This window comes from Lontra canadensis, unplaced genomic scaffold (genome assembly GCF_010015895.1).
Source record: "Lontra canadensis isolate GAN:19392208 unplaced genomic scaffold, GSC_riverotter_1.0 scaffold1, whole genome shotgun sequence".
In the NCBI taxonomy this organism is placed as follows: Eukaryota; Metazoa; Chordata; class Mammalia; order Carnivora; family Mustelidae; genus Lontra; species Lontra canadensis.
Genome location: NW_022630995.1, coordinates 54164707 through 54191188, shown reverse-complemented (window position 1 = coordinate 54191188; position 26482 = coordinate 54164707). Strand labels below are relative to the sequence as shown.

At 43.7% G+C, this 26482-nt stretch overlaps 1 protein-coding gene across 1 annotated transcript in view; it reads right to left on the bottom strand.

Moving 5' to 3' along the window:
* Window positions 1-26482, bottom strand: part of FAM184B (family with sequence similarity 184 member B) — a 168148-nt gene that overhangs the window by 54399 nt on the left and 87267 nt on the right. The window contains exon 6 of the mRNA XM_032854466.1: window positions 2467-2577. Within this exon, the coding sequence (XP_032710357.1) occupies window positions 2467-2577 (111 nt within the window). The remainder of the gene's footprint in view (window positions 1-2466; window positions 2578-26482) is intronic.

The window sequence follows — 26482 nt, the reverse complement described above, 5'->3', positions numbered from 1 at the left end:
TGTTTGTGTAACATCTGAAAGAGGTAAAGAAAAACAGAGTCTAGGCAAGCCATCCTGGGGTTCTGATAAAGGGAGAGGAGAGGATTGGAGATCTTAGTGATAGGATCCACAGGACTTGACAACTGTTAGATGTGATGATGGGGCAGGGGTGGGGATTCCAGGTGAGGATGGAGGAGGTCAGGCCCATTTCTAGCTTTGGTAAGCGGTGGTGGAAAAAATGGAGGATGAAGAGCAGGCCTGAGGTGCTTAGTCGTGATCAGCCTCTGGGTCAGGCCAGCCATCTGCAGATACTCAGGTCCTGAATGATCCTTGTCATCAAATGTGTGGCACACCGTGCTAGAGGGAGTATTAGCATCATGGTTAAGAGTGGGGTCTTCAGAGCCCCATTACCTGGGTTTGAATCCTAGACCTACTAGTCATTACCTGTGTGGATTTGAGGAAGTGATTTACCTTCTCTGAGCCTCAGTTTACTCATTTGTAAACCAGGGATAATCCTAATATCTACCTTACATGGTGGTAGTGAGGATTAAAAGTTAATACACGAGGTGAACCATGAGAGACTATGGACTCTGAAAAACAATCTGAGGGTTTTGAAGGGGCAGGGGGTGGGAGGTTGGGGGATCCAGATGGTGGGTATTGGAGAGGGCATGGATTGCATGGAGCACTGGGTGTGGTGCAAAAATAATGAATACTGTTACGCTGAAAAAATAAAAAATAAAAAAAAAGTTAATACATGTAAATGACTTAGACAGCACCTTAAATAAAGTAAACACTCAGCAAAATTAACTGTTGTCATTTTTAGAGAGGAGCTCTCCTGGGCATTTAGAGAAAGTCAGCAGGGGGACCCCAGTGTCCTGTGTCAGAAGCGTGACTGGGCTGGTCCCACACAGATATGGGAAGCCTCCCTAAGCTCTGCAGAGCAGCATAGTCCAGAGCCAATGTGAAAACTGACAGTACAAGTTGACAGAGAGGGAGAGAGGAGGAAGAAAGAAATGGATGTCTTCACCTTGGCTGAGGTGGAACAGAAGCCTCTGGAGCAGAGCCTTGCCTCCAGGACCACTCCTCCTGAGCCCCTAATATATTAAGTCTGAGGTCTGGCAGGCTCAGCTTTTAGAAACATGTTAACTTGTGACACAGAAAAAGAGGTTGGAGAAAACCGTAATGTGTACATGCGTCTCACACAGCCAAAGAGGTAACATATCACAAATACAGCTGCAGCCCTTAAGTGTCTCCTTGATCCACCACCCTCTCTCCCTTTTAGAAACAAGCTGCGGTTCAGATTTCCTTCTGTCATTCTCAGGCGTGTCTCCAGACTGGACTCCACTACGCATTTCTAAACAATCGGTACTGTTTTGTACAAGACTTCTAGATGCTTAAAAGCTCCCCTAGGAGGTTGTGGCACTCAGTCAGGGCTAAGGAACAAATTTCATGGACTCCTGAGGGGAGCATGGACTCAGGGCTTATCTGGAAGATGTGAGAGAGGACAGGGGAAACAAGGAAACCCCTTCACATTTTGGGGGGTCTAATGAGCCAAGAGTGAAGCCTGTTTCCAGTCCCTCCTGCGAGTTCCCACCAGAACATGGTCAACCGTTCTTTTAAACTTTGACCTTGGTCTCTGGGTGGTCTGGACAGGTGGGCACACAGAGCAAATGTGATGTTCAGCTGGTCTATAGGCGTTCTCTACTCCTTTCTCCCTTGCCTGCCTCCTCTGTGCCTCCCCAGGATGGCCCGGTGACAGAGATATGACCGATGGGAGGAGGAGTCAGTGGGAGCCCTCTGTGAAGGCTTGTGGTTTCCTGATGAAGTGGGCAGGCCTGGTCATCACCTCCCCCATGCCCCATTTCCTGGTGTAAATTTGGACCTGACAAGAGGGTGGTGACACTCATTTTCCAAGCCTGAGGGAATCTGAGCTAACTTTCCCCTTAGATGCAACAGGCACAGGACCTAGGGACTACACAACTTTTAGGGGCCACAACAGTGTCTGAATTTCTTTTAAAGTCAGGTGGTAAAAATACACCTTGGCTATATTAATCTTTATATCAATGTGGTCATAAAATACAATTTTTGATATTTTTTTTTTCAGTGGAGGAAGGAGCCCATGAAGGCAAAAGCATCTAAAACCCAGGAAAGTGAGGACCCAGCCCAGGAGGAGGAGAGACTGTGGGAATCTCAGATATACTAGATCTGATGTCATTTAGCCACAGAATCCACCCCAGCAGCCTACTGCCTCCTTTTATGTGAGACATTAAACGCCTCTTTGTTAAGCCTCCATAAATCAGGCTCTCTGTTACTCACAGCTAAATTTATGCCCCAAGAGACAGATTTCTTGTCAGGCCAAAGTCCTTTCCTTTCTTCCAAGGATGCTGAACGTACAGAAGTCAGGGCAGTTTTCTGTGCTTCCTGGCATCTCAGCTAGCCAAGACTCCCACCCATCACTCCCAAGCACTGAATTAATTTGGGATTTACCTCAAGCAGGGAATTCTGGAGCTTCACATTTAGGGCTGCTTTCTCTTCTTCCAGCTGCTTGATTTCATTTTCTGACTTCTTCTTCACTTCCTCCAACTGTGTTTCTACTTCCTAAATGGTAATTAGAAGAGTTATCCACACAAGACATGAATGCGTGGACAGCACATGTACATATTCACACCCTGCCTTATCCCAAAGGAGTTCAAAGAAGCTTACAGTAAAGGTTGCAGGATACAAAATTAATCTACAGAAATCCATTGCATTTGTATCCACTAATAATGAGGCAGCAGGAAGAGAAATTAAGAAAACAATCCCATTTACAATTGCACCAAAAAGTAAAATATCTACGAATAAACTTTACCAAGGAGATGATAGACCTATACTCTGAAAACTATAAAACAATCATGAAAGATATTAAAAAAAACACAAACAAATGGAAAGATAGTTCATTCTCATGGATGGGGAGAACAAGTACTGTTATAATGTCCATACTACCCAAAGCAATCTACAAATTTAACGCAACCCCTGTCAAAATACCAATAGCATTTTTCACAGACCTGGGACAAATAATCCTAATATTTGTTTGGAACCATGAAAGACCCTAAAATAGCCAAAGTTATCTTGACAAAGAAGAATAAAACTAGAGGTATCACAATCCCACATTTCAAGAGTTACTAAAAAGCTATAATACTCAAAACAGTATGGTACTGCCACACAAACACACAGATCAATAGAACAGAACAGAAAGCCCAGAAATAAACCCATGTTTATATGCCTCTTGGCAAAAGAGGCAAGAATATGCAAGGGAGAAAGACTGTCACTTCAACAAATGGTGCTAGGAAAGCTGGACGGCTATATGCAAAAGAATGAAACTGGACCACTTTCTTACACCATACACAAAAATAAACCCAAAATGGATTAAATACCTATATGTGAGACCTGAACCATAAACAACCTAGGAGAGAAGACAGGCAGTCATTTCTCTGACATCAACCATAGCAATGTTTTTCTAGATATGTCTCCTGAGGCAAGGGAAATAAAAGCAAAAATAAACTACTGGGATTACATCAAAATGAAAAGCTTCTACATGGCAAAGGAAATAATCAACAAAACTAAAAGACTACCTACTGAGTAGGAGAAGATACTTACAAATGACATATCTAATAGAGGGTTAGTGTTCAAAATTATATATAAAGAACATAGAACTCAGGGTGCCTGGCTGGTTCAGTCATAGAGCATGTTACTCTTAATCTTGGGGTTGTAGGTTCGAGCCCCACATTGGGTGTAAAGATTACTTAGTAATGAAATCTTAAAAAAAAAAAAGAACATACAACACCAAAAAATAACACATTTTAAAATGAGGAGAAGACTTGAATAGACATTTCTCCAAAGAAGACATCCAGATGACCTATGCTCAACATCTCTTATCATCAGCGAAATGAAAATCAAAACCACAATGAGATATCACCTCACACCTGTCAGAATGGCTAAAATCAAAAACACAAGAAACAACAAGTGTTGGGGCACCTGGGTGGCTCAGTGGGTTAAAGCCTCTGCCTTCGGCTCAGGACATGATCTCAGGGTCTTGGGATAGAGCCCCGCATCAGGCTCTCTGCTCAGCAGGAAGCCTGCTTTCTCTTCTCTCTTTCTCTCCTCTCTTTCTCTCTGCCTGCCTCTCTGTCTACTTGTGATCTCTGTCTGTCAAATAAATAAATAAATAAATAAATAGAAATAATCTTAAAAAAAAAAAAGAAACAACAAGTGTTGACGAGGATGTAGAGAAAAGTGAACCTTTGTACTGTTGGCGGCAATGCAAACTGGTGCAGCCACTGTGAAAAACAGTATGGAGATCTTCAAAAAATTAAAAGTAGAATTACATATGATCTAGTAATTCTACTACTGGGTGTTTAGCCAAAGAATACAAAAACACCTATTCAAAGAGATACATGCAGCCTTTTGTTTATTGCAACATTATTTAAAAGAGCTAGATTAAGGAAAGCAGCCTGTATCCTTGACAGAGGAATGGATAAAGAAGATGTGGTAAACACACATACACACACAGGAATATTTCTCAACCATAAAAAAGGATGAAATCTTTCCATCTGCAGCAATATGGATGGATCTGGAAAATATAATGTTAAGTGAAATAAGTCAGAATTAGAAAGACAAATACCATATGATTTCACTCACATGTGGAATTTAAGAAACAAATACACAGAGAAAATAAAAGAGACAAACCAAAAAACAGACTCTTTTTTAAATTAATATATAATGTATTATTTGTTTCAGGAGTACAGGTCTGTGATTCATCAGTCTTAAACAATTCACAGTGCCCATCATAGCACAGACCCTCCCCAATGTCCATTACCCAGCTACCATCCCCCCTTCCCTCCAGCAACCCTCAGTTTGTTTCCTGAGATTAAGTCTCTTATGGTTTGTCTCCCTCTCTGATTTCATCTTGCAAAAAAACAGACTCTTAACTATAGAGAACAAACAGATGGTTACCAGAGGGGAGGCGTGTGGGGGAATGGGTAAACCAAGTGATGGGGACTAAAGAGTACACTTCCGGTGAGCATTAAGTAATACAAAGAATTGCTGAATCACTATATTATACAACTGGAACTAACACAACACTGTATATTAACTACACTGGAATTGAAATTTTCAAAAAATGATTGCTTAATTAATTTTAAAAAGTCAATGGAATGAATAAATCCAGAGTCAGCAGCATTTTATAAAAATAATTACTTCATTCCTGGCACTGATATACTTCTGAATCTTAGCTTTTAATATTACTTAAAGGAAATAACTGCAAAATTACTGAATTCTACTTCCAAGTTAAAAAAAAAGAAGCCTACAATAGTCATAAAATATTTTAAGAAAACACAAATTAGAAATAAACAATGGGGTGCCTGAGTAGCCTGGCTGGTTGGCCATCCGACTTGGTTTCAGCTCAGGTCATGACCTCAGGGTCATTAGATGGAGCCTATGCGGGGCTCCATGCTCAGCGCAGAGTCCATTTGAGATTCTCTCCCTCCCCCTCAGCCCTTCTCCTCCACTGGTCCTTTCTCTCTTTCTCTCTCAAATAAATAAATAAAATATTTGAGGGAGAGAAAAGAAATTCAAAAGAAAACAAATGTTAAGATCATATCCCAAATCTGATATATACTGGCGGGGTGTATATAGTAGACATCTGGGTTTAAGTTTTATAGTGTCAAATGAGCGAAGAGAATGCTCATTACTGACATAATTTTCGGTGTTCCATAAATCAAAAATCCAACTACATTCTCAGATGCAGGGAAATACTAAAATCAGAGTAAAATTTTCCTCTGGTTTTCTCAACAGCTTCCATACTTCAGTCAAAATGACAGGGCTCACAGAGCTGCTTCCTCCATGGTTCCTCACTCCAGCTTGACTATCTCACACAGAAGATCCAGACAGAGGAACATTCTGGGGACGATGCGGATGGCACAGCCTTTTAGCTGTGTGATCTTGAGTACATTTCCTACCCTCTCTGTGACTCATTGTGTTCCTTCCAAGCCTAGCACAGTTCTGACTGGGTGAGGGATGGATAAATAATGAATACAACTATTATTCTGATAGATGCCTACCATTTCCAATCTAGTCTATTTTGGGAGGAATCTTTTATCTGTCTAGAGGATATCTAGAGGAGCAGATGAAATATCCTGTTCCTCTTAGCTGGCCTCATAATTAGATAACAGCTCATTCATTCGACAAATACTTATTGAGACCTACAACGTGCCAAGCACTGTTCTCAGAGCTAGAGATAAGAACAGACAAAATATCTACTTGCGAGGAGCTCACATTGGCATAAAATTGGCAGCAAAGTCAATAGGCACAACTTAGTAGATGCTATGTTGGATGGTGACAAGTGCTGAGGACAAATAACAAAGCAGGAAAGGGGGCTATAGAGGATTGGGGGGTTGCGTTCAGTTCACATAGGTTGGCCAGAGAAATCCTTGGGAGAAAGCGACTCTGGGGTAAATGTCTGTGTTGTTAAGTAAGGAGCGTAGCCAATGAGATGTCTCAGTGTGCATACTTCTGGACTTGTGCAGGCCCTGGCATGTTCTAAGGACGAGAGAAGGGCTCTGTGGTTGGAGTGGAGTGACCAAGGGAGAGGAGGTGGGGGAGGGGCTAGAGGACATGGGGGAAACCATAGGAAGCCTCAGACGTTGGTAAAGACAGACAAGATGAAGGCCAACCAACACCTGGAAAGTGGAGTGGCACAATTCAGCTTTAATAAGGTCACTTGGCTTCAGTCTTGAGGACAGGCTGGAGAAGACATGGGGCGGGGGGGGCCAGCAGGTGGGCCAGTGAGGAGGCTGCAGCAGTAACCCAGGTGGGAGCTGAAGGGGGCTGGACTGAGGCAACAGTGTGCCTAGGAATGAGTATAGAACCACAGATGTTTTCTCAGTGTAGACTGTGAAGGCCTGCTGGCAAGGACAACACCAAAGTTTCCAACCTGAGCGGGGGGAGGATGGTGCACCATTAACAAAAAGGAGGAAGACAGAAGAAGAAGCAGGTTTGCAGACAGTAGGAGGAGCTCGTTGGGATATGTTGAGTTTGAGACCTCTGTTAGATGTCCAGTGTGCAGGTGGACACATGGGTCTGGAAATCAGGGGAAAGCTCTGGATTGCTGGTGTGCATTTGTGAGTCATCAGCCTACAGAAGGTATTAAGCCATATATTTGGGAAGGGGGATTATCAGGGGGCCAAAGAGCATAGAGATGGAGAGGAGCACCCTGGGGGAGGTGTCAAGAAAAGGCGGGGTTGACACAAAGCCTTTGGAGTCTCCCCAGTGTCAGGTGGAGAAGAATGTGTCCGGGAAACCATAAGTCCAAACAAGGCCCGGCAGGACACAGTGGATATGCTTAGCCATCGTTCAGGCTCCCTGGTCAGTGTTGGGTTGGGGTGTGGTTGTGGAGAACAGCAGCCAGGTGTTCAGGCATTCTGGACAGGGAGCTCAGGAGGACAGCCAGGGTGCACAGCCCAGGTGACATGCATTCTGAGAGGAGGGGGTTCAGGAGGACATTTGGGTTTGGGGCATGAGTAAGTAGGAGAATGGGACCACTTGCTGATGGGGACTCGGGATGAACCTCTCTGTGGATTTGCGCACCACTGTCCCAGAATGTTTCTTTCATTTTTCACAGTGGGAAACATGTCTACAAAGGCTTCTACAAGTGCTGTGCAGCCAGGCTCCCTTCCGGCTGACCGTTCTGCGACAGCTGCATAATCTGTTTCCTGTGGGCCAGGCCAGGGCATCTCTGCTGCTGCACCCAAGCCACCCCTCCTCCCTAGTCCCCCATCCTGTAGTCCAGTCCTCCACACTGAGGAGCATGGCATGAATGGGGTGTGTTCATCTTCAGTTTTCTTCTGTGGAATGGAAATGCCTGATTTTGAGAGCATGGCTCAGGCCATCGCTTACATTTCAAAAAAAGCCACTTCTATGCAGGAAAATTTTCAGGATTATTTTTGGCAAAAGAATTTCCCAAAGATACATTTTCATTAGCTCTGAGTGAAAGAACTCCTCCGTCTGGGGCCAGACACGACGGGGCGTATTGGCAGGCGTTCTGGGTCTAGACAGATTTGGGTTGAAATGCCTGATCCCTGCTTTGGGAAGATGAGGATACTCCCCTCATTCTTTCTAGTTTGGGGTGATGTGAAAAATCAAATTATTGAAGTAGTTCTGTGTCATCTGGGTTCTTCAGTGCCAGGGGAGAAGCACTGCTAATCTAAGCAGGAGAGAACCTGTTGGGAGGCAGGTACTTGAGACTCACAGCTGGGTCAGGCCTCAGGATGGTCCTGGGTGGCTGCCTGGAGGAAGGAACCCTCCTTGAGACCCCTGGTCCTAGAGTCACTGGCAAGGGTCCACGTCCCTGAGGGAGTGTCCAGGTGGATGTGGGAGGACCCCAGGCTGACATGGAGGAAGGAGAGACTGACATTTGAAGTTTCCAGGTGTGCTGATCACCAGGCTTTTCTTCCCCTGTAACTACACTTTGGTGATAGGAAAGAGGGCAGAAGTCATTCCCAAGCAGGAAATTGGGGGAAGTGGAGAGTGGGTAGGGACAGAAACATGTGTCCCGTCTCACGTCAGTGCAGGGCACCACCCCATTGGCAGAGCTAGTCCATCCATCCTCAGGGCTTGAATCTTGGCCCAGGTTCCCTCTGGGGGTTGGGGAGTGGTATTGGGTGGATAAAGCCTAGGTTGACAACACTAGTAAGACAGGGCTACTTTGATGTAAGTTTTGAGCAAGTCCAACATCAATACCAACCATCCTAGTAATCACATCCCTATTGATTTCCACCAGCATCAACTAAATTTCTCAAATGTGCTTAACACACAGAAGCAGACATTTTCTGAAGACTCCCCACTCCCACCCAGAGTTTTGGTCACTACAAAGTTCTCATCCATCCTTAGGAATAAATTCAACAAACAACATGTTTTCAGTTGTCATGTGCTCTCATTGCTGTCTGCAGGGAAGAATGCCATGATGATGTGACCTTTCACACAGTCTGTCCTCTAATTTCCCAGTCATGTCTGGTCAGGCTGAGTAGTTGTAGTTCTGGCCAGGCTTTGATTTGCTCCTTCTGGTTTGGGCACATAGCTGGGGCTATACTTGCCAGTCACACTTCTGTAGACCCACCACCCACTGACATACCAGATTTAAGAAGATTCAGAGTATCAACATAACACCCCAAATATCCAAGATATAATTAAGAACAGTCATCATACCAAGGACCAAGAAAATGTCATCTTAAACAAGTTAGACAATCCGAAGGCCCCTAACACTGAAGTGACTCAGGTTTTGGGATTTCCTGATGAATGTTAAAGTAGCCATCATAATAATGCTTCAAGAAGCAACCATAAACATGCTTGAAACAAAAGAAAAATAGTAAGTCTCAGCAAATAACAGAAGAAATAAGTTGAAAATTAAGAACTGAAGAAATACGGGGTGCCTGGGTGGCTCAGTCAGTTAAGTGTCTGCCTTCAGCTCAGGTCATGGTCCCAGGGTCCTGTGATCGAGCCCTGCATTGGGCTCCCTATTCAGCAGGAAGCCTGCTTCTCCCTCTCCCACTCCCTTTGCTTGTGTTCCTTCTCTTGCTGTCTCTCTCTCTGTCAAATAAATAAATAAAATCTTTTAAAAAAACCTGAAAAAATACAATAACTGAAATTTTAAAAACATAGTAAATAGGCTCAATGTAGCATAGTGGAGAGAGGTCTAGAGGAGAATCGTAAACTTGAAGACAGAACAATAGAAATTACCTCATCTGAACAACAGAGATAAAATGACCAGAAAAAAAGATAAAGGAAAAAGAAAAAGAACAGAACCTGTGAAAAATGTAGCAAAAACTCTTAACATTTGTGTGATTGGAATCCAAGAACAAGAAAAGAAAAAAAGTGGTAGTTAAAAAGCATTTCAAGAAAAAACTGGGGATGCCTGGGCAGCTCAGCTGGTCAAGCATCTGCCTTCGGCTCAGGTCGTGCATGGTCTCAGGGTCCTGGGATCAAATCCCGCATCAGTCTCCTCTCTCAGTGGGGAGCCTGCCTCTCCCTCTGCCGGCTGCCCCCTACCCCTGCTTGTGTTCTCTCTTGCTCTCCCTCTTACAAATAAATAAATAAAATCTTTAAAAAAAAATGGATGATAATCTCCCAAACTTGCAAAAGATATAAACCTAAAAATTCAAGAAACTGAGAAAAACTGAACAGGTTAAACCTAAAGAAATCCACACACATGTTACAGACTAAAATGTGTCCTTCCCAAATTTCCATCTTGTAGTCCTATACCCCCACACACTTGGAGGTGGGGTCTCTACAGGTAATTAAGTTGAGATTAGGTCATGGGGGTGGGACTTTCATGAAGTGGTGAGCATCTTTATTAAAGACACTAGAGAGCTCTTGCCCTCTCTCCATGCACATGCCCAAAGGAGAGGTCATGTGAGCAAACAGTGAAAAGGTAGCTGTTTGCAAGCTAGGAAGAGAGCCCTTCACAGAAAACTGACCATACTGTCAGCCTGATGATGGACCTCTAGCCACCAGAACTGTGAGAAAATTAATATATATTGTTTAAGTCCATACAGCTTAGTGAGTTCTTAGATGTGGTACTAACAGCATGATCCATAAAAGAAAACATTTGATAAACTGGATTTTATCAAACATAAAAACTTTGGGGTACCTGGTGGTGCAGTTGGTTAAGCATCTGACTCTTGGTTTCAGCTTAGGTCATGATCTCATGGTCGTGGGATCGGGCTCTGTGCTCCACATAGAGTCTACTTGAGATTCTCTCTCTCCTTCTCCTTTTGCCCCCTACCCCAATAATAAATAATTATTTTTTTTTAAAAAGTAAAAACTTTTACCCTATTAAAGATCCTGTTAGGAGAATGAAAAGAGAAGCTACAGAAGAGAACATATTTGCAAACCACATATCTGACAAAAATGTGTATCTAGACTATATAAAGATCTCTCAAAACTCAACAGGAAAAAAACCCCCACAACTATCCAAGTAGAAAATGGGCAAAAGACATGAATAGACATTTCACCAAAAAGAGTATGCAGATGGCAAATAAGTACACGAAAAGATATTCAACAACACTAGCCATTAAGGAAATGCATATGAAAACCTTTATATCACTACCTACCCATTAAGATAGCTTGTTAAAATAAATGGTGAAAACATCAAATACTGGAAAGAATGTGGATCTCTCATTCACTACTAGTGGGAATGTAAATGCTACAGTTGCTCTAGTAAGATAGTTTTATAGGTTCTTCAAAAGCTAAACATAAATACTACAACACAGGAATAATGCTCCTGGACATTTACCCCAGAGAATGAAAAATTAAGTTCACACATAACACTGTGCACAAATGTTCACTGCAGGTTTATATTTAATAGCCTTAAGACTGGAAACAACCAAAATGTCCCCCAAAGGTGAACAGGTGAACAAACTGTAGTATGTCCATAACATCGAATCCAACTCAGAAATAAAGAAGAAAGAACTATTGAGGCACACAACTTGGATGGATCTCAGGGGCCTTATGCTGAGGGAAAACCAAAAGAAACCCAACCACCCTCAAAAGGTCACTGCTGTAGGATTTTGCTCATGTAACATTCTCAAGAGAACAAAACTCTCAAGATGTAGAACAGATTGGCAGTAGTCACAGGCAGGAATCGTGGGGCCAAAGGTGGGTGCATGAGGAAGATCTTCGTGCTGACAGAGCAGCTCTGCACCTGGGTTGTGCTATTGTCTATGTGAATGGACACAATACAATGATGAAACCAGACAGGTACATTGTGCCCATGTCAGTTTCCTGGTGTTAACACTGTTTTGCAGTGATGTAATATGTTACCAGTGGGGTAAAATGGATGATAGGTACCTTAATGAAGGGATCTTCCTGTACTACCTGCAGCTACCTTTGGATCTATAAATCAATCAATCTATCTATCCTAATGCCATACCTGTCAGCATGTCCCAAAATAGCTCCCTAAAGCTAGCCTTTCCACCCTGGCTCTCTAGAGCTCAAGGCTTCCCTGTGGGTCCAGTGTCCCCATCCTGTGGGTGCCAGGCAGTGGTGGAGGAGGAAGGAGGGATCTAGTGCTAGCCTGTGGCTGGGCAGGTGCTCAGCTGAGGTAGTCCAGGACCAACAGAGCAGAGAAGGACAAGTGTGGGGCAGAGGCAGCACCCAGAACACCCTCCTCCTAGAACTGATGTTCTGCCTTCAGGAAGGAAAAAACCAGGATAAGGAGCCAGCTCGCAGTGAACCCTCCAGCCCTCTTTCCCTCCCATCCTCCTCAGGAATCCCATCTGTCCCCCTGATCCTGCAGATCCACTCCCCAATCTGTCATTTCCTGCCTCCCACTCACCCCCTGACCTCCACCCCTACCTGAGTTGTCTGCATTTTACAGATGAAGGAATTAGGGACTCAAAAGGGGTGAGCAGCTGTAGATCACATCCCTAAAGTGCTGTCCTAGCCCCTTCATCTCCAGGAAGCTGCTATGTCTGGGGACCTGCTATGTTTGGGGGACATGTGAGCTGGGTCTGAGCAGCTGAGGAGAGGATGTTCTCAATGCTGGATCATGGAAGTGACCCACTCGCTCCTCAAGTCCCAGATACCTGAACTCTACCACTCTCCCTGCTGGATCCTACAACCAACGATCCTTAAAATGGCTTTTGAGGGAAGCATAAACTTCCCTCTCTCTCACCAACTCCCTGTCAAGTTCACACTGTACCCCCTCCCATATCCAGCTTCTTCACAACTCTCCTTAGTTTACCCTCAGTTGCTAGGAACACATTGACTTGAACACCCCACAGGGGCCTCAACTTCAGGCTCTCCACCTTCACCTTGGCTGGAGCTGCAGATGGGCCCCAGCTCACTGGGATCCATCCCTCCCTTAAACTCCTACCCTACTGTACCTGGAGCTGGAGGGACCCAGCCTGGAACCTGGGATTTCTCCTCCCTCCTCACACCCCACCATTCAATTCATCACTTATTCTCAGCTCTGCCTCTTGGAAGTGGCCACCTCCCTCCAGGCTCACAGACACCCTCCAGTTTCCCAGATGCACCCGTTCCCACCTATCTCCTGCTCTGCCTTGTTACCTGCATCCAGCCCCACAGCTAGAGCAGCCAGAGTGAATCCCACATCTCCCCCTGCAAATCCTTGCTTCCTTGGCTCAGAGCATGAAGCCCAACATGCTGCCCCTCTCCAGTCTCTACCTACCGCCCTCACTCCACACCACCTCCCCCAGAGATAGGGAATGCTCTTCCACTCTGGCCTTCTCCACCCTGGTCTTCACCTCACATATTCTCTTCGAAGGCAAAGAGTCTGCAACTGAGAAGTACCTGCTGCTGTGGCCATAATTTACAGCTGTAACTTCAGGGTCCAAACCCAAGTTTTGCCATAAACAGGTTGTGAGACCTTGGACCAGAGATGGTCTCTGCAGAATTATCTGTGTGAGGACTTTCTGCTTCTCTTTTTATTATCAGGATGGCACCCACCTCAGAGGCTGGCTTTGAGGTCAAGAGGAGTCAAATTGTGTGAAAGTATTTGATGGGGATGAGCAGGTTATGCTCAGCAGCAGCTCGCCGTAAAGAGCCACGGTGAACCTCACCCACCATCTGGAGAATACAGTGACACATGAGGCATGGTGGTGTCTGCAATTCCAGTGTGTGCATTGCGATCACCCAGGGATTATTTATTTTCAAATAATTATTTTTAGAGAGGGAGGTAAGATGGTAGAGAAGTAGGAGACCCTATTTTAACCAGTCCCCTGAATTGAACTAGATATCTACCAGAACACTCTGAACACCCATGAAATCAGCCTGAGATGTAATATTATACACTTCTGAATCTCTACGGGGGCAGAGGATCATCAGTAGAGAGGGTGAACCTGGCCTGGATTGTGGTTGATATTTTCAGCTATACATCCCCTCAATCACCTCTTACCAGAATGACTAGGAGGAAGAACCCCCCCCCCCCAACAGAGGAAAAATTCAGAGACTGTGACCTCTGCCACAGAACTAATGGATATGGACATAAGTGAGATGTTGGAAATAGAATTCAGGATAACAGTTACGCAGACAATGGCTAGGTTGGAGAAACCCATTAGCGGCAACATAGATTCTCTAAGGACAGAAGTGAGAACTGATCTGGCAGAACTTAAAAATGCTATCAATGAGATCCAATCTAATCTAGATACTCTAACAGCTAGGGTAAATGAGGCAGAAGATTGAATTAGTGATCTAGAAGATAAACTGATAGAAAAGAAGGATCAGGAGGAGGCCTGGAACAAACAACTTAGGATCCATGAAAACAGAATTGGAGAGATAAATGATGCCATGAAACATTCCAATGTCAGAATTATTCGGATCCCTGCAGGGGTTGGAGAGAGAGAGGACTAGAAGATATAGTCAAGGAAATCCTAGCTGAGAATTTCCCTAATCTGGGGAATGAAACAAGTGCTCGTGTCCTAGAGGAATAGGGACACTCCCATGATCAACAAGGGTAGAACGACCTACCAGCATGTGATTGTGAAACTTGTGAATCATAGGACCAGAGAAAACACCTTTTTTTGGTTAAGATTTTATTTATTAATTTGACAAGGAGATAGAGCTCAAGCAGGCAGAACAGCAGGCAGAAGGAGAGGGAGAAGCAAGCTCCCAACTGAGGAGAGAGCCCAATGCAGGGCTCAATCCTAGAACCTTGGGGTCATTACCTGAGCTGAAGGCAGACACTTAACTGGCTGAGACACCCAGGCAACCCACCAGAGAAAATATCTTAAGGGCAGCTCAGGGGAAGAGATTCCTTATGTACAGAGGGAGGAATATCAGAATAATGTCAGACCTCTCCACAGAAACCTGGAAAGCCAAAAAGGGTTGGCAAGACATATTCAGGGTACTAAATGAGAAGAACATGCAGCCAAGAATACTTTATTTGGCAGGGCTGTCATTTAGAATGGATGGAGAGATAAAGAGTTTCCAAGATAGGCAAAGACTAAAAGAATATGCAACCACCATGCCGGCCCCACAATAAATATTAAGGGGGGGCTCTATAAAAGAAGAAAGACCCCAAGAGTGATATAGAAGAGAAATTTAGAAAGATAATCAATAGAAACAAGGATCTCACAGGCAACATGGTGACAATAAAAGCATATCTTTCAATAATGACTCTCAATGTGGAATGGTCTAAATGCTCCTATAAAATGGCACAGGGTTGGAGACTGGATAAAAAGACAGGACCCTCCATATGCTATCTACAAGAGACTCACTTTGAACCTAAAGATACATCCAGCCTGAAAGTGAAGGGATGAAGAACCATCTTTCATGCCACTGGGCCTCAAAAGAAACCTGAGGTAACATTTCTAATATCAGAGAGATTATATTTGAAGCTAAAGACTGTAGTCAGAGATACAGAAGGACACTACATCATTCTCAAAGTGTCTATCCCACAAGAAGATCTAAGAACTGTAAATTGTTACTACATAAGCCAACAGTTAATCAAAATAAAGAGACATACTGATAAGAATACGTTAATTGTAGAGGATCTTAACATGCCACTCTCAGCAACAGATGGATCATCTAAGCAGAAAATCAACAAAGAAACAAGAGCTTTGAAAGACACATTGGACCAGATGGACCTCATAGATATATACAGAAAACTCCACCCTAAAACAGAATACCCATTCATCTTGACCACACATGGAACTTTCTCCAGAATAGACAACATACTGGGTCACAAATCATGTCTCAACTGATACCAAAAGACTGAGATTATTCCCCACATGTTCTCAGACCACAATGCTTTGAAACTGGAACTCAGTCACAAGAAAAATTTGGAAGAAATTCAAACACTTGGAAGCTAAAGACCATCCTGTTCAAGAATGTTTGGATTAACCATGAAATCAAAGAACTTAAACAATCAAAGAATGGAAACCAATGAGAATGAAGACACATCGGTCCAAAACCTATGGTATACAGCAAAGGCGATCCTGAGAGATAAATACATAGCCATCCAAGCCTCATTCAAAAAAATAGAAAAATCCCAAATACACAAACTCTCTCTACACCTTAAAGAACTTGGGAATCAACAACAAATTAAGCCTACCCCACACACAAGAAGGAAAATAATTAAGATCAGAGTAGAGATCAATGAGTTAGAAACCAGAGACACAGTAGAACACATCAATGAAACTAGAAGCTGGTTCTTTGAAAGAATTAATAAGATCGATAAACCACTGGCCAGACTAATCCAAAAGAAAAGAGAAAGGATTCAAATTAATAAACTTATGAATGAAAGGAGAGAGATCACAACTAACACCAAGGAAAAAGAAACAATCATCAGAAATTATTATCAATAGCTATATGCTAATAAGTTAAGCAACCTAGAAGAAATGGATGCATTCCTGAAAACCTATAAACTTCCAAGACTGAAACAGGAAGAAACTAACAACCTGACTAGATCAAAACCAGTAATGAGATTGAAGCAGTGATCGAAAACCTCCCAAAAGGTGAGTTCGGAGCGTGGCCAGAGGCCAGGGAGATGGGAGTGATTGGGCTCTTTTCTCTGAGGGCGCACTGAGGAGTGGGGCCCAGAGATCTCGGCTCCTCCGGGCCGGAGACTGGGAGGCCGCCATTTTCATTCCCGTTCTCAGGAACTCTACGGAAAGCATTCAGGGGACAAAAGCTCCCGAAAGCGAACCCGAGCAGATTACTTAGCCTGGCCCCTGGTAAGGGCGGTGCAATTCCTCCTCGGGCAAAGACACTTGAGAATCACTACAACAGGCCCCTCCAGCAGAAGAACAACAAGAAATCCAGCCAAGACAAAGTTCACCTACCAAGAAGAGCAGCAGAATTCCAGTGGAGGAGAAAGCAAAGCACAGAACTCATGGCTTTCTCCCCATGATTCTTTAGACTTGTGGTTAATTTAATTTTTTTTTATTTAATTTTTTTCTCTTCTAATTTTTTTTTAACTTTTACCCTTTTCTTTTTTAACGGTTTTTAACTAGTTTATCTAATATATATGTATATATGTATATGTGTATATATATACATATGTATATACATATATACATATGTATATATGTATATATTATCTAATATATATATGTATATACATATATACATATATATACTTTTTAAATATTTTTTCTTTATTTGTTTTCTTTTAAAATTTTTTTTTTCTGAACTTCTTTTTATTCCCTTTCTCCCTCCCATGATTTGGGGTCTCTTCTGATTTGGTTAAAGTGCATTTTCCTGGGGTCTTTGCCACCCTTTCAGTATTTTATTTGCTCCTTCATATACTCTTATCTGGACAAAATGACAAGGCGGAAAAACTCACCACAAAAAAAAAGAACAAAAGGCCGTACTGAAGGCTAGGGACCTAATAAATACAGACATTGGTAATATGTCAGATACAGAGTTCAGAATGACGATTCTCAAGGTTCTAGCCGGGCTTGAAAAAGGCATGGAAGATATTAGAGAAACCCTCTCTGGAGAGATAAAAGCCATTTCTGGAGAAATAAAAGAACTAAAATCTAACCAAGTTGAAATCAAAAAAGCTATTAATGAGGTGCAATAAAAAATGGAGGCTCTTACTGCTAGGATAAATGAGGCAGAAGAAAGAATTAGTGATATAGAAGACCAAATGACAGAGAATAAAGAAGCTGAGCAAAAGAGGGACAAACAGCTACTGGACCACAAGGGGAGAATTCGAGAAATAAGTGACACCATAAGATGAAACAACATTAGAATAATTGGGATTCCAGAAGAAGAAGAAAGAGAGAGGGGAGCAGAAGGTATATTGGAGAGAATTATTGGAGAGAATTTCCCTAATATGGCAAAGGGAACAAGCATCAAAATCCAGGAGGTGCAGAGAACCCCCCTCAAAATCAACAAGAATAGGTCCACACCCCATCACCTAGTAGTAAAATTTACAAGTCTTAGCGACAAAGAGAAAATCCTGAAAGCAGCTCAGGAAAAGAAGTCTGTAACATACAATGGTAAAAATATTAGATTGGCAGCGGACTTATCCACAGAGACCTGGCAGGCCAGAAAGAACTGGCATGATATATTCAGAGCACTAAACGAGAAAAACATGCAGCCACGAATACTATATCCAGCTAGGCTATCATTGAAAATAGAAGGAGAGATAAAAAGCTTCCAGGACAAACAAAAACTGAAAGAATTTGCAAACACCAAGCCAGCTCTACAGGAAATATTGAAAGGGGTCCTCTAAGCACACAGACAGCCTAAAAGTAGTAGATCAGAAAGGAACAGAGACAATATACAGTAACAGTCACCTTACAGGCAATACAATGGCACTAAATTCATATCTCTCAGTAGTTACCCTGAGTGTTAATGGGCTAAATGCCCCAATCAAAAGACACAGGGTATCAGAATGGATAAAAAAACAAAACCCATCTATATGTTGCCTAGAAGAAGCTCATTTTAAACCCGAAGACACCTTCAGATTTAAAGTGAGGGGGTGGAAAACAATTTACCATGCTAATGGACATCAGAAGAAAGCAGGAGTGGCAATCCTTATATCAGATCAATTAGATTTTAAGCCAAAGACTATAATAAGAGATGAGGAAGGACTCTATATCATACTCAAAGGGTCTGTCCAACAAGAAGATGTAACAATTTTAAGTATCTATGCCCCTAACGTGGGAGCAGCCAACTATATAAACCAATTAATAACAAAATCAAAGAAACACATCGACAATAGTACAATAATAGTAGGGGACTTTAACACTCCCCTCACTGAAATGGACAGATCATCCAAGCAAAAGATCAACAAGGAAATAAAGGCCTTAAATGACACACTGGACCACATGGACATCACAGATATATTCAGAACATTTCATCCCAAAGCAACAGAATACACATTCTTCTCTAGTGCACATGGAACATCTCCAGAATAGATCACATTCTGGGTCCTAAATCAGGTCTCAACCAGTATCAAAAGATTGGGATCATTCCCTGCATATTTTCAGACCACAATGCTCTGAAGCTAGAACTCAGTCACAAGAGGAAACTTGGAAAGAACCCAAATACATGGAGAATAAATGAATGGGTCAACCAGGAAATTAAAGAAATTGAAAAATTCATGGAAACAAATGATAATGAAAACACAATGGTTCAAAATCTGTGGGACACAACAAAGGCAGTCCTGAGGAAAATATATAGCGGTACAAGCCTTTCTCAAGAAACAAGAAAGGTCTCAGGTACACAACCTAACCGTACACCTAAAGGAGCTGGAGAAAGAACAAGAAAGAAACCCTAAACCCAGCAGGAGAAGAGAAATCATAAAGATCAGAGCAGAAATCAATGAAATAGAAACAAAAAAAACAATAGAACAAATCAATGAAACTAGGAGCTGGTTCTTTGAAAGAATTAATAAGATTGATAAACCCCTGGCCAGACTTATCAAAAAGAAAAGAGAAAGGACCCAAATAAATAAAATCATGAATGAGAGAGGAGAGATCACAACCAACACCAAAGAAATACAGACAATTATAAGAACATACTATGAGCAACTCTACGCCAACAAATTTGACAATCTGGAAGAAATGGATGCATTCCTAGAGACATATAAACTACCACAACTGAACCAGGAAGAAATAGAAAGCCTGAACAGACCCATAACCAGTAAGGAGATTGAAACAGTCATCAAAAATCTCCAAACAAACAAAAGCCCAGGGCCAGACGGCTTCCCGGGGGAATTCTACCAAACATTTAAAGAACTATTCCTATTCTTCTGAAACTGTTCCAAAAAATAGAAATGGAAGGAAAACTTCCAAACTCATTTTATGAGGCCAGCATTACCTTGATCCCAAAACCAGACAAGGATCCCATCAAAAAAGAGAACTACAGACCAATATCCTTGATGAACACAGATGCAAAAACTCTCACCAAAATACTAGCCAATAGGATTCAACAGTACATTAAAAGAATTATTCACCACGACCAAGTGGGATTTATTCCAGGGCTGCAAGGTTGGTTCAACATCCGCAAATCAATCAATGTGATACAACACATTAATAAAAGAAAGAACAAGAACCATATGATACTCTCAGTAGATGCTGAAAAAGCATTTGACAAAATACAGCACCCCTTCCTGATCAAAACTCTTCAAAGTGTATGGATAGAGGGCACATACCTCAATATTATCAAAGCCATCTATGAAAACCCCACCGCAAATATCATTCTCAATGGAGAAAAACTGAAAGCTTTTCTGCTAAGGTCAGGAACATGGCAGGGATGTCCATTGTCACCACTGCTATTCAACATAGTACTAGAAATCCTAGCCTCAGCAATCAGACAACAAAAAGAAATTAAAGGCATCCAAATCGGCAAAGAAGAAGTCAAACTATCACTCTTCCCAGACGATATGATACTATATGTGGAAAACCCAAAAGACTCCACTCCAAAACTGCTAGAACTTGTAAAGGAATTTAGTAAAGTGTCCAGATATAAAGTCAATGCACAGAAATCAGTTGTATTTCTCTACACCAACAACAAGACAGAAGAAAGAGAAATTAAGGGGTCAATCCCATTTACAATTGCACCCAAAACCATAAGATACCTAGGAATAAACCTAACCAAAGAGACTAAGAATCTATACTCAGAAAACGATAAAGTACTCATGAAAGAAACTGAGGAAGACACAAAGAAATGGATAAATGTTCCATGCTCCTGGATTGGAAGAACAAATATTGTGAAAATGTCTATGCTACCTAAAGCAATGTACACATTTAATGCAATCCTTATCAAAATCCCACCTATTTTTTTTCAAAGAAATGGAAAAAAATGCAACTCTATGGTCAACTAATCTTTGACAAAGCAGGAAAAAATATCCAGTAGAAATAAGTCTCTTCAGTAAATGGTGCTGGGAAAATTGGACAGCTATGTACCATTCTCTTACACCATACACAAAGATAAACTCAAAATGGATGAAAGACCTCAATGTGAGACAGGAATCCATCAAAATCCTAAAGGAGAACATAGGCAGTAACCTCTTCAACGCTGGCCACAGCAACTTCTTTCAAGACACATCTCCAAAGGCAAGGGGAAAAAAAGCGAAAATTGACTTTTGGGACTTCATCAAGATCAAAATCTTCTGCACAGCAAAGGAAACAATCAAAAAAACAAAGAGGCAACTCATAGAATGGGAGAAGATATTCGCAAATGACACTACAGACAAAGGACTGATACCCAAGATCTATAAAGAACTTCTCAAACTCAATACCCAAAAAACAGATAAGTCAAAAAATGGGCAGAAGACACGAACTTCTCCAAAGAAGACATACAAATGGCTAACAGACACATGAAAAATGTTCATTAACCATCAGGGAAATTCAAATCAAAGCCTCATTGAGATACCACCTTACACCAGTTAGGATGACAAAAATTAACAAGGCAAGTAACAACAAATGTTGGAGAGGATGTGGAGAAAAGGGAACCCTCTTACAGTGTTGGTGGGAATGCAAGTTGGTGCCACTTTGGAAAACAGTGTGGAGATTCTTCAAAAAATGAAAAATAGAGCTATCCAATGACCCGGCAATTGCACTACTGGGTATTTACCCCAGAGATACAGATGTAGTGAAAAGAAGGGCCATATGTACCCCAATGTCCATAGCAGCAATGTCCACAATAGCCAAACTGTAGAAAGAGCCAAGATGCCTTTCAACAGATGAATGGATAAAGAAGATGTGGTCCATATATACAATGGAATATTACTCAGCCATCAGAAGGGATGAATACCCAGCTTTTGCATCAACATGGATAGGACTGGAGGAGATTATGCTGAGTGAAATAAGCAGAGAAAGCCAATTATCATATGATTTCACTTACTTGTAGAACATAAGGAATAACACAGAAGTCATTAGGAGAAGGAAGGGAAAAGTGAAGGGAGGGAAATTGGAGGGGGAGATGAACCATGAGAGACTCTGGACTCAGAGAAAAAAACAGAATGTTGGAGGGGAAGGGGGTGGGGGGATGGTGAGCCTGGTGGTGGGTATTAAGTAGGGCAGGTATTACATGGAGCACTGGGTTTTATACATAAACAATGAATCTTGGAACACTACATCATAAACTAATTATGTACTGTATGGTGACTAACATAACAGAATAAAAAAAACGAAATAAAATAATTATTTTTAAATGATTATTTTAAATTATTTAAAGTTCCTATAAATCCTGAAATTTGTGTCACCTCCCACTCCAGGATGTGACCCCCAATCCACGCCAGCTCCTTTTCTTTGCCCTCCTGGGTGGCATGGGTGGGGACATCACCATTTCCATGGGCCAACAATTCCAGGAAGCCATGAGTGTTGCTGATGAAGCTCTCCAGCTCCCAGACATTGGCCTGCCTCTGACCCCACTGGTTAGCCTATTCTTGTAAGGCCTTCACTCCCCCTCCAGGTGGGAACACCTATTGTGAGCCTGGAGAAGTTCAGCTGATGATTCTTCCATGCTGGCCTGGGTGTCCTCTGGAAATTCCTCTCAACCTCCTCTTTGTCTCAGGCCATGTCCAGGGATGCCTGGCTCTCAGGCAAGGTGTTCTTTAATTCTTGTGACACCCAGTGATAGAGCAGATTTCTCAATCTTTGGTTTTCTTCTTCACACGTTAAAATCAGATCTTTTAGCTCAGACACTTTCTGAAAGAGAGATTTATTCCTTCCCCTCCTTGTATTAAAAGCTTCTTTCATAAATTCAGACTTTCTGTTGAACGCTGTCAAAGATTTACTGATGTGTTTCATTTCCAGGGGCAGCTCTTTCCGCTTTCTATCTCATTTAAGGCATGGTGTCTTTCGCTCCTTCCAAAGAGAACTTCCCAAAAGATGAAGACCCCTCAAATGATGTGCCACCAGGATACCAGGCTGGAGTTGGTTCCAGGCCAGAAGGCTGAGGGCCATAGCTCACCAGTATGTCTACACAGTGACCTAACACAGGGACTGTAGTCTGAGTGGTTCCAAGCACTGGTCAGGCCTCGGCATTCAGCCACAACTCAGTGACATTTGGGAGCTAGCCTCCAACAGGGGGAGGAAACTCTACCTTCACAGATAGCTTCTGTCCTGGCTCTTCCCCTGGAAGACAGATGTCCCAGGGACTCATTTTCCCTGTGCTAAGCCCTTGGTCAGCCAGGCATCCAAGGGAATCTTTGGACCTCTGCTGAGCTGGGTGGAATTCCTGGCCTGTTGAGTGCCTTGTAAACTCATTCATCTCTCGCTGAGCTGGAGTGGCAGGGCTCCCAGTTGGTCAGATAACCAGGGGACTCTTATGACCTGTGGTGAGCTGGGTTGGAGTGTTCCTGATTGGAGGATATGCGTTCAGTTGATTGTCCAAGGGACTTGCTTATCCAGTGCTGAGTGGGGTTAGAGAATTGCCTGGGTGTCCCTGGCCCTCATTTATCCTGTGTTGAGCTAGGTCAAAGGTCTCCCAGTCATTTGGATATACTGAAACTCATTGCCCTGAACTAAGCGAAGTTATAGGGCTTTCAGTTGGAAGGCTCCCAAATGGTGGTGTCTGCGAGACTCACCTTGCTCTATGCTGAACTCTGTCAGTGGGCTTGCAGGTGTCTGGGTGGCCAGGGGACTCATTTGCCCTTTGCTGACTGGTAAGAAAGCTTCCGGTCTGCAGTGTGTCTGGGGAACTTGTTTGCCCTGTGCTGAGCTGGGTGGGATGACTACTGCCTAGAGGGCTCCTAGTCCATCAGATGTCTGGGGAATTCATTTGCCCCATTCTAAGTGGAGTCAGAGTACTCTTGGTCCAAGAGCACCCAGTCTGCTGTCTTGAGGACTCTTTGCCCTGTACTAAGTTGATTCAGAGAATTGCCCATCAGAGAAGTAGTCAGGGAATTAGTTTGCTCTGTGCTGAACTGGGTCAGTGGGATCCTGGTGGACCCAGCATCTGGGCGACTCCATAGCCCTGTGCTAAGTTGGTTCAGAGAATTCACCCCTAATGAAGGGTCTGGGGGACTTGTTTGCCTTGTGCTGATCTGGGTCAGAAAGCTTGTGGTCAGCTGGATGTCCTGGGGATGAGTTCACCCTATGATGAGCGGTGTTAGGGCTCCTGGTTGGCCTAGTATATCTAGTGGACTCAGTTGTCTGGTTGGCCGGTGCTTTGCTGGGTTGAGGGCTCCGAGCTGGAGAGCTCCTAGTTGGTCTAGTGTCCAGACAACTTGTTTATCCTATATTGAGCTGGATCAGAGAACTTGTAGTACAAAGGTACCCAGGGTGCCCACGGTCCTGACGGGACTCCTTAACCCTATGTTGAATTGCTTCAGAGAATACTCCATTAGCCAGGGGTCCAAGGGACTTAGTTGACTAGTGCTGATCTGGGTCAGTGGGTCCTGGTCAGAGGGCTCCTGGCTGGCCCAGGTGGAAGATTCAATTTCCCTGTGCTCTGCTGAGGTGGAGGACTCCCGGTTGGCCCAGTGTCCAGGCAACTTTTTGCACCATGCTGAGCTGAGTCAGAAGGCTTTTGGTACAAGGACACCCAGTAGGATCACTGTCCTGGGGACTCATTAGTCTTACACTGAGTTGGTTTAGAGAATTCCCCACTGGCCAGGGTTCCAGAGGACTGGCTTGCCTTGAGCTGATATGGGTCAAAGGGCTTGTTATCAGCCAGGTATCCAGGGGATTAGTTTGCTCTGCCAGAACTGGGTTTGTGGGCTCCTGGTGAGCCCAGTGTCTGGGGGAGTCCATTGCCTTGCTAAGTTGGTTCAGAGAATTCCTCATTGGTGGAAGGTCCAGGGGACTTGATTGCCTTGTGGCTGATCGGGGTCAGTTGGCTCCTGGTTGAAGGACTCCTGGTTTGCCCAGCTGGAAGACTTGATTGCCCTGTGCTCTGCTGAGCTGGAGAGCTCCCAGTTATCCTAGTGTCCAGTCAACATTTTTGTGCCATGGTGAGCTGGGTCAGAAGGCTTTTGGTATGAGAGTACCCAATGAGCACACTGTCCTGGGGACTAGTTAGCTCTATGCTGAGTTGGTTTGGAGAATTCCCCATTGACCAGGTATTCAGGGGCCTTGGTGGCCTTGGTGGCCTTGGGCTCACTCTCATCAAAGGGATGGTCATCAGCCAAAGGTCCAGGGGATTAGTTTGCCCTGTGCTGAACTGGGATGGTAGGCTCCTGGTGGGCCCAGTGTCTGGGGGACTCCATAGCCCTGTGCTAACTTGGTTCAGGGAACTCCCCATTGGCCCAGGGTTGGGGTACTGGTTCACCTTGTACTGATGTGAGTCGGAAAACTTGTAGTAGACTGGATATCTGGGGGTTTAGTTCATCCTGTGATGAGCTAGATCACTGGGCTCCTGGTTAACCTGGTGTCTGAGTGGACTTAATTGCCCTGTGTTCTGCTGGGTTGAGGCCTGCCAGTTGGAAGACTCCTGGTGGGTGCACTGTCTAGGCAACTTGTTTACCCTATGGTGAGCTGGAGCAGAATGGGGCCTAGTGGGCCCACTGTCTTGTGGACTTGTTAATCCTAGCTGAGCTGGTTTGGAGAAGTCCCCATCATCTGGATGTCTAGGGGACTTGGCTGTCTAGTGATGATCTGGGTCAGTGGACTCCTGCTCAAAGGGCTCTTGGTTGGCCCAGCCAGAAGTCTCAACTGTCCTGTGCTCTGTTGCATTGGAGGGCTTCCAGGAGGGCGTCTCTTGGTCAGCCTAGCATCCTGGGGACTTGTTGGCTCCATGCTGAGTTGGTTCAGAGATGTGCCCATTAGCTATATTTCTGGGAGAGTGTCTCACTCTGCTCTGTGGGATTGGTGCGCTCCCACCTCGCCATGTGTCTAGAGGATTAGTTTCTCCTGTGCTGACCCTGGACACAAGGCTCTAGCTCAGCAGAATGTCCAGGGGATCCTCAGGACATGCCACTGACTTCCCTGTGCTGAGTCAGGTTATGATCCCAGAGGACTAGAGGGGCTCTGCCCGACTGGGTGAGGGTCTATTGAACTATGATTCCCAGAGCCCCCTACCTTTCTGCCAAATGGGACTGAGTAACTGGGTGATCTGACCAGCCCTGCAGGGGTGCCTGGGTCCAGGTGGTGCTGAGTGCCAGTATAAGTACTCACAGGACATCAGAGGGGCAGAAAAGTAGAAGCGTACATGAAGTGGACTGAAAGGTGTGGGCGAGAGGATGGGGCAAGACCAGTCGGAGAGAAGCTGCCATTAGCAGGAACGGAGAACCCTGAAGAGTACCCCAGTTATAGCTGCTGGTTACTGACTGGGCTTTTCTAACAGCCACCGTTCATCCGATGCCTCCTAAGCATATCACTGCACCCCAGCCAATCACCAGGGGGCTCTCTGCTTGGTCTTGCTCATGTGGCCAATTACCAGGTGGTTCTCACTGTGGCCAACCTGACATCATCACCTGAACTCCATGTTTTTAAAGAAAAATATGCTAACCTGTTTTGAGAAGAAACATTACTATTTGGAATGTATTTATAATAAAGTTGGTGGTACAGCAGCCAGAGTCAATGAGTAGGAACTCAAAAATGTCACT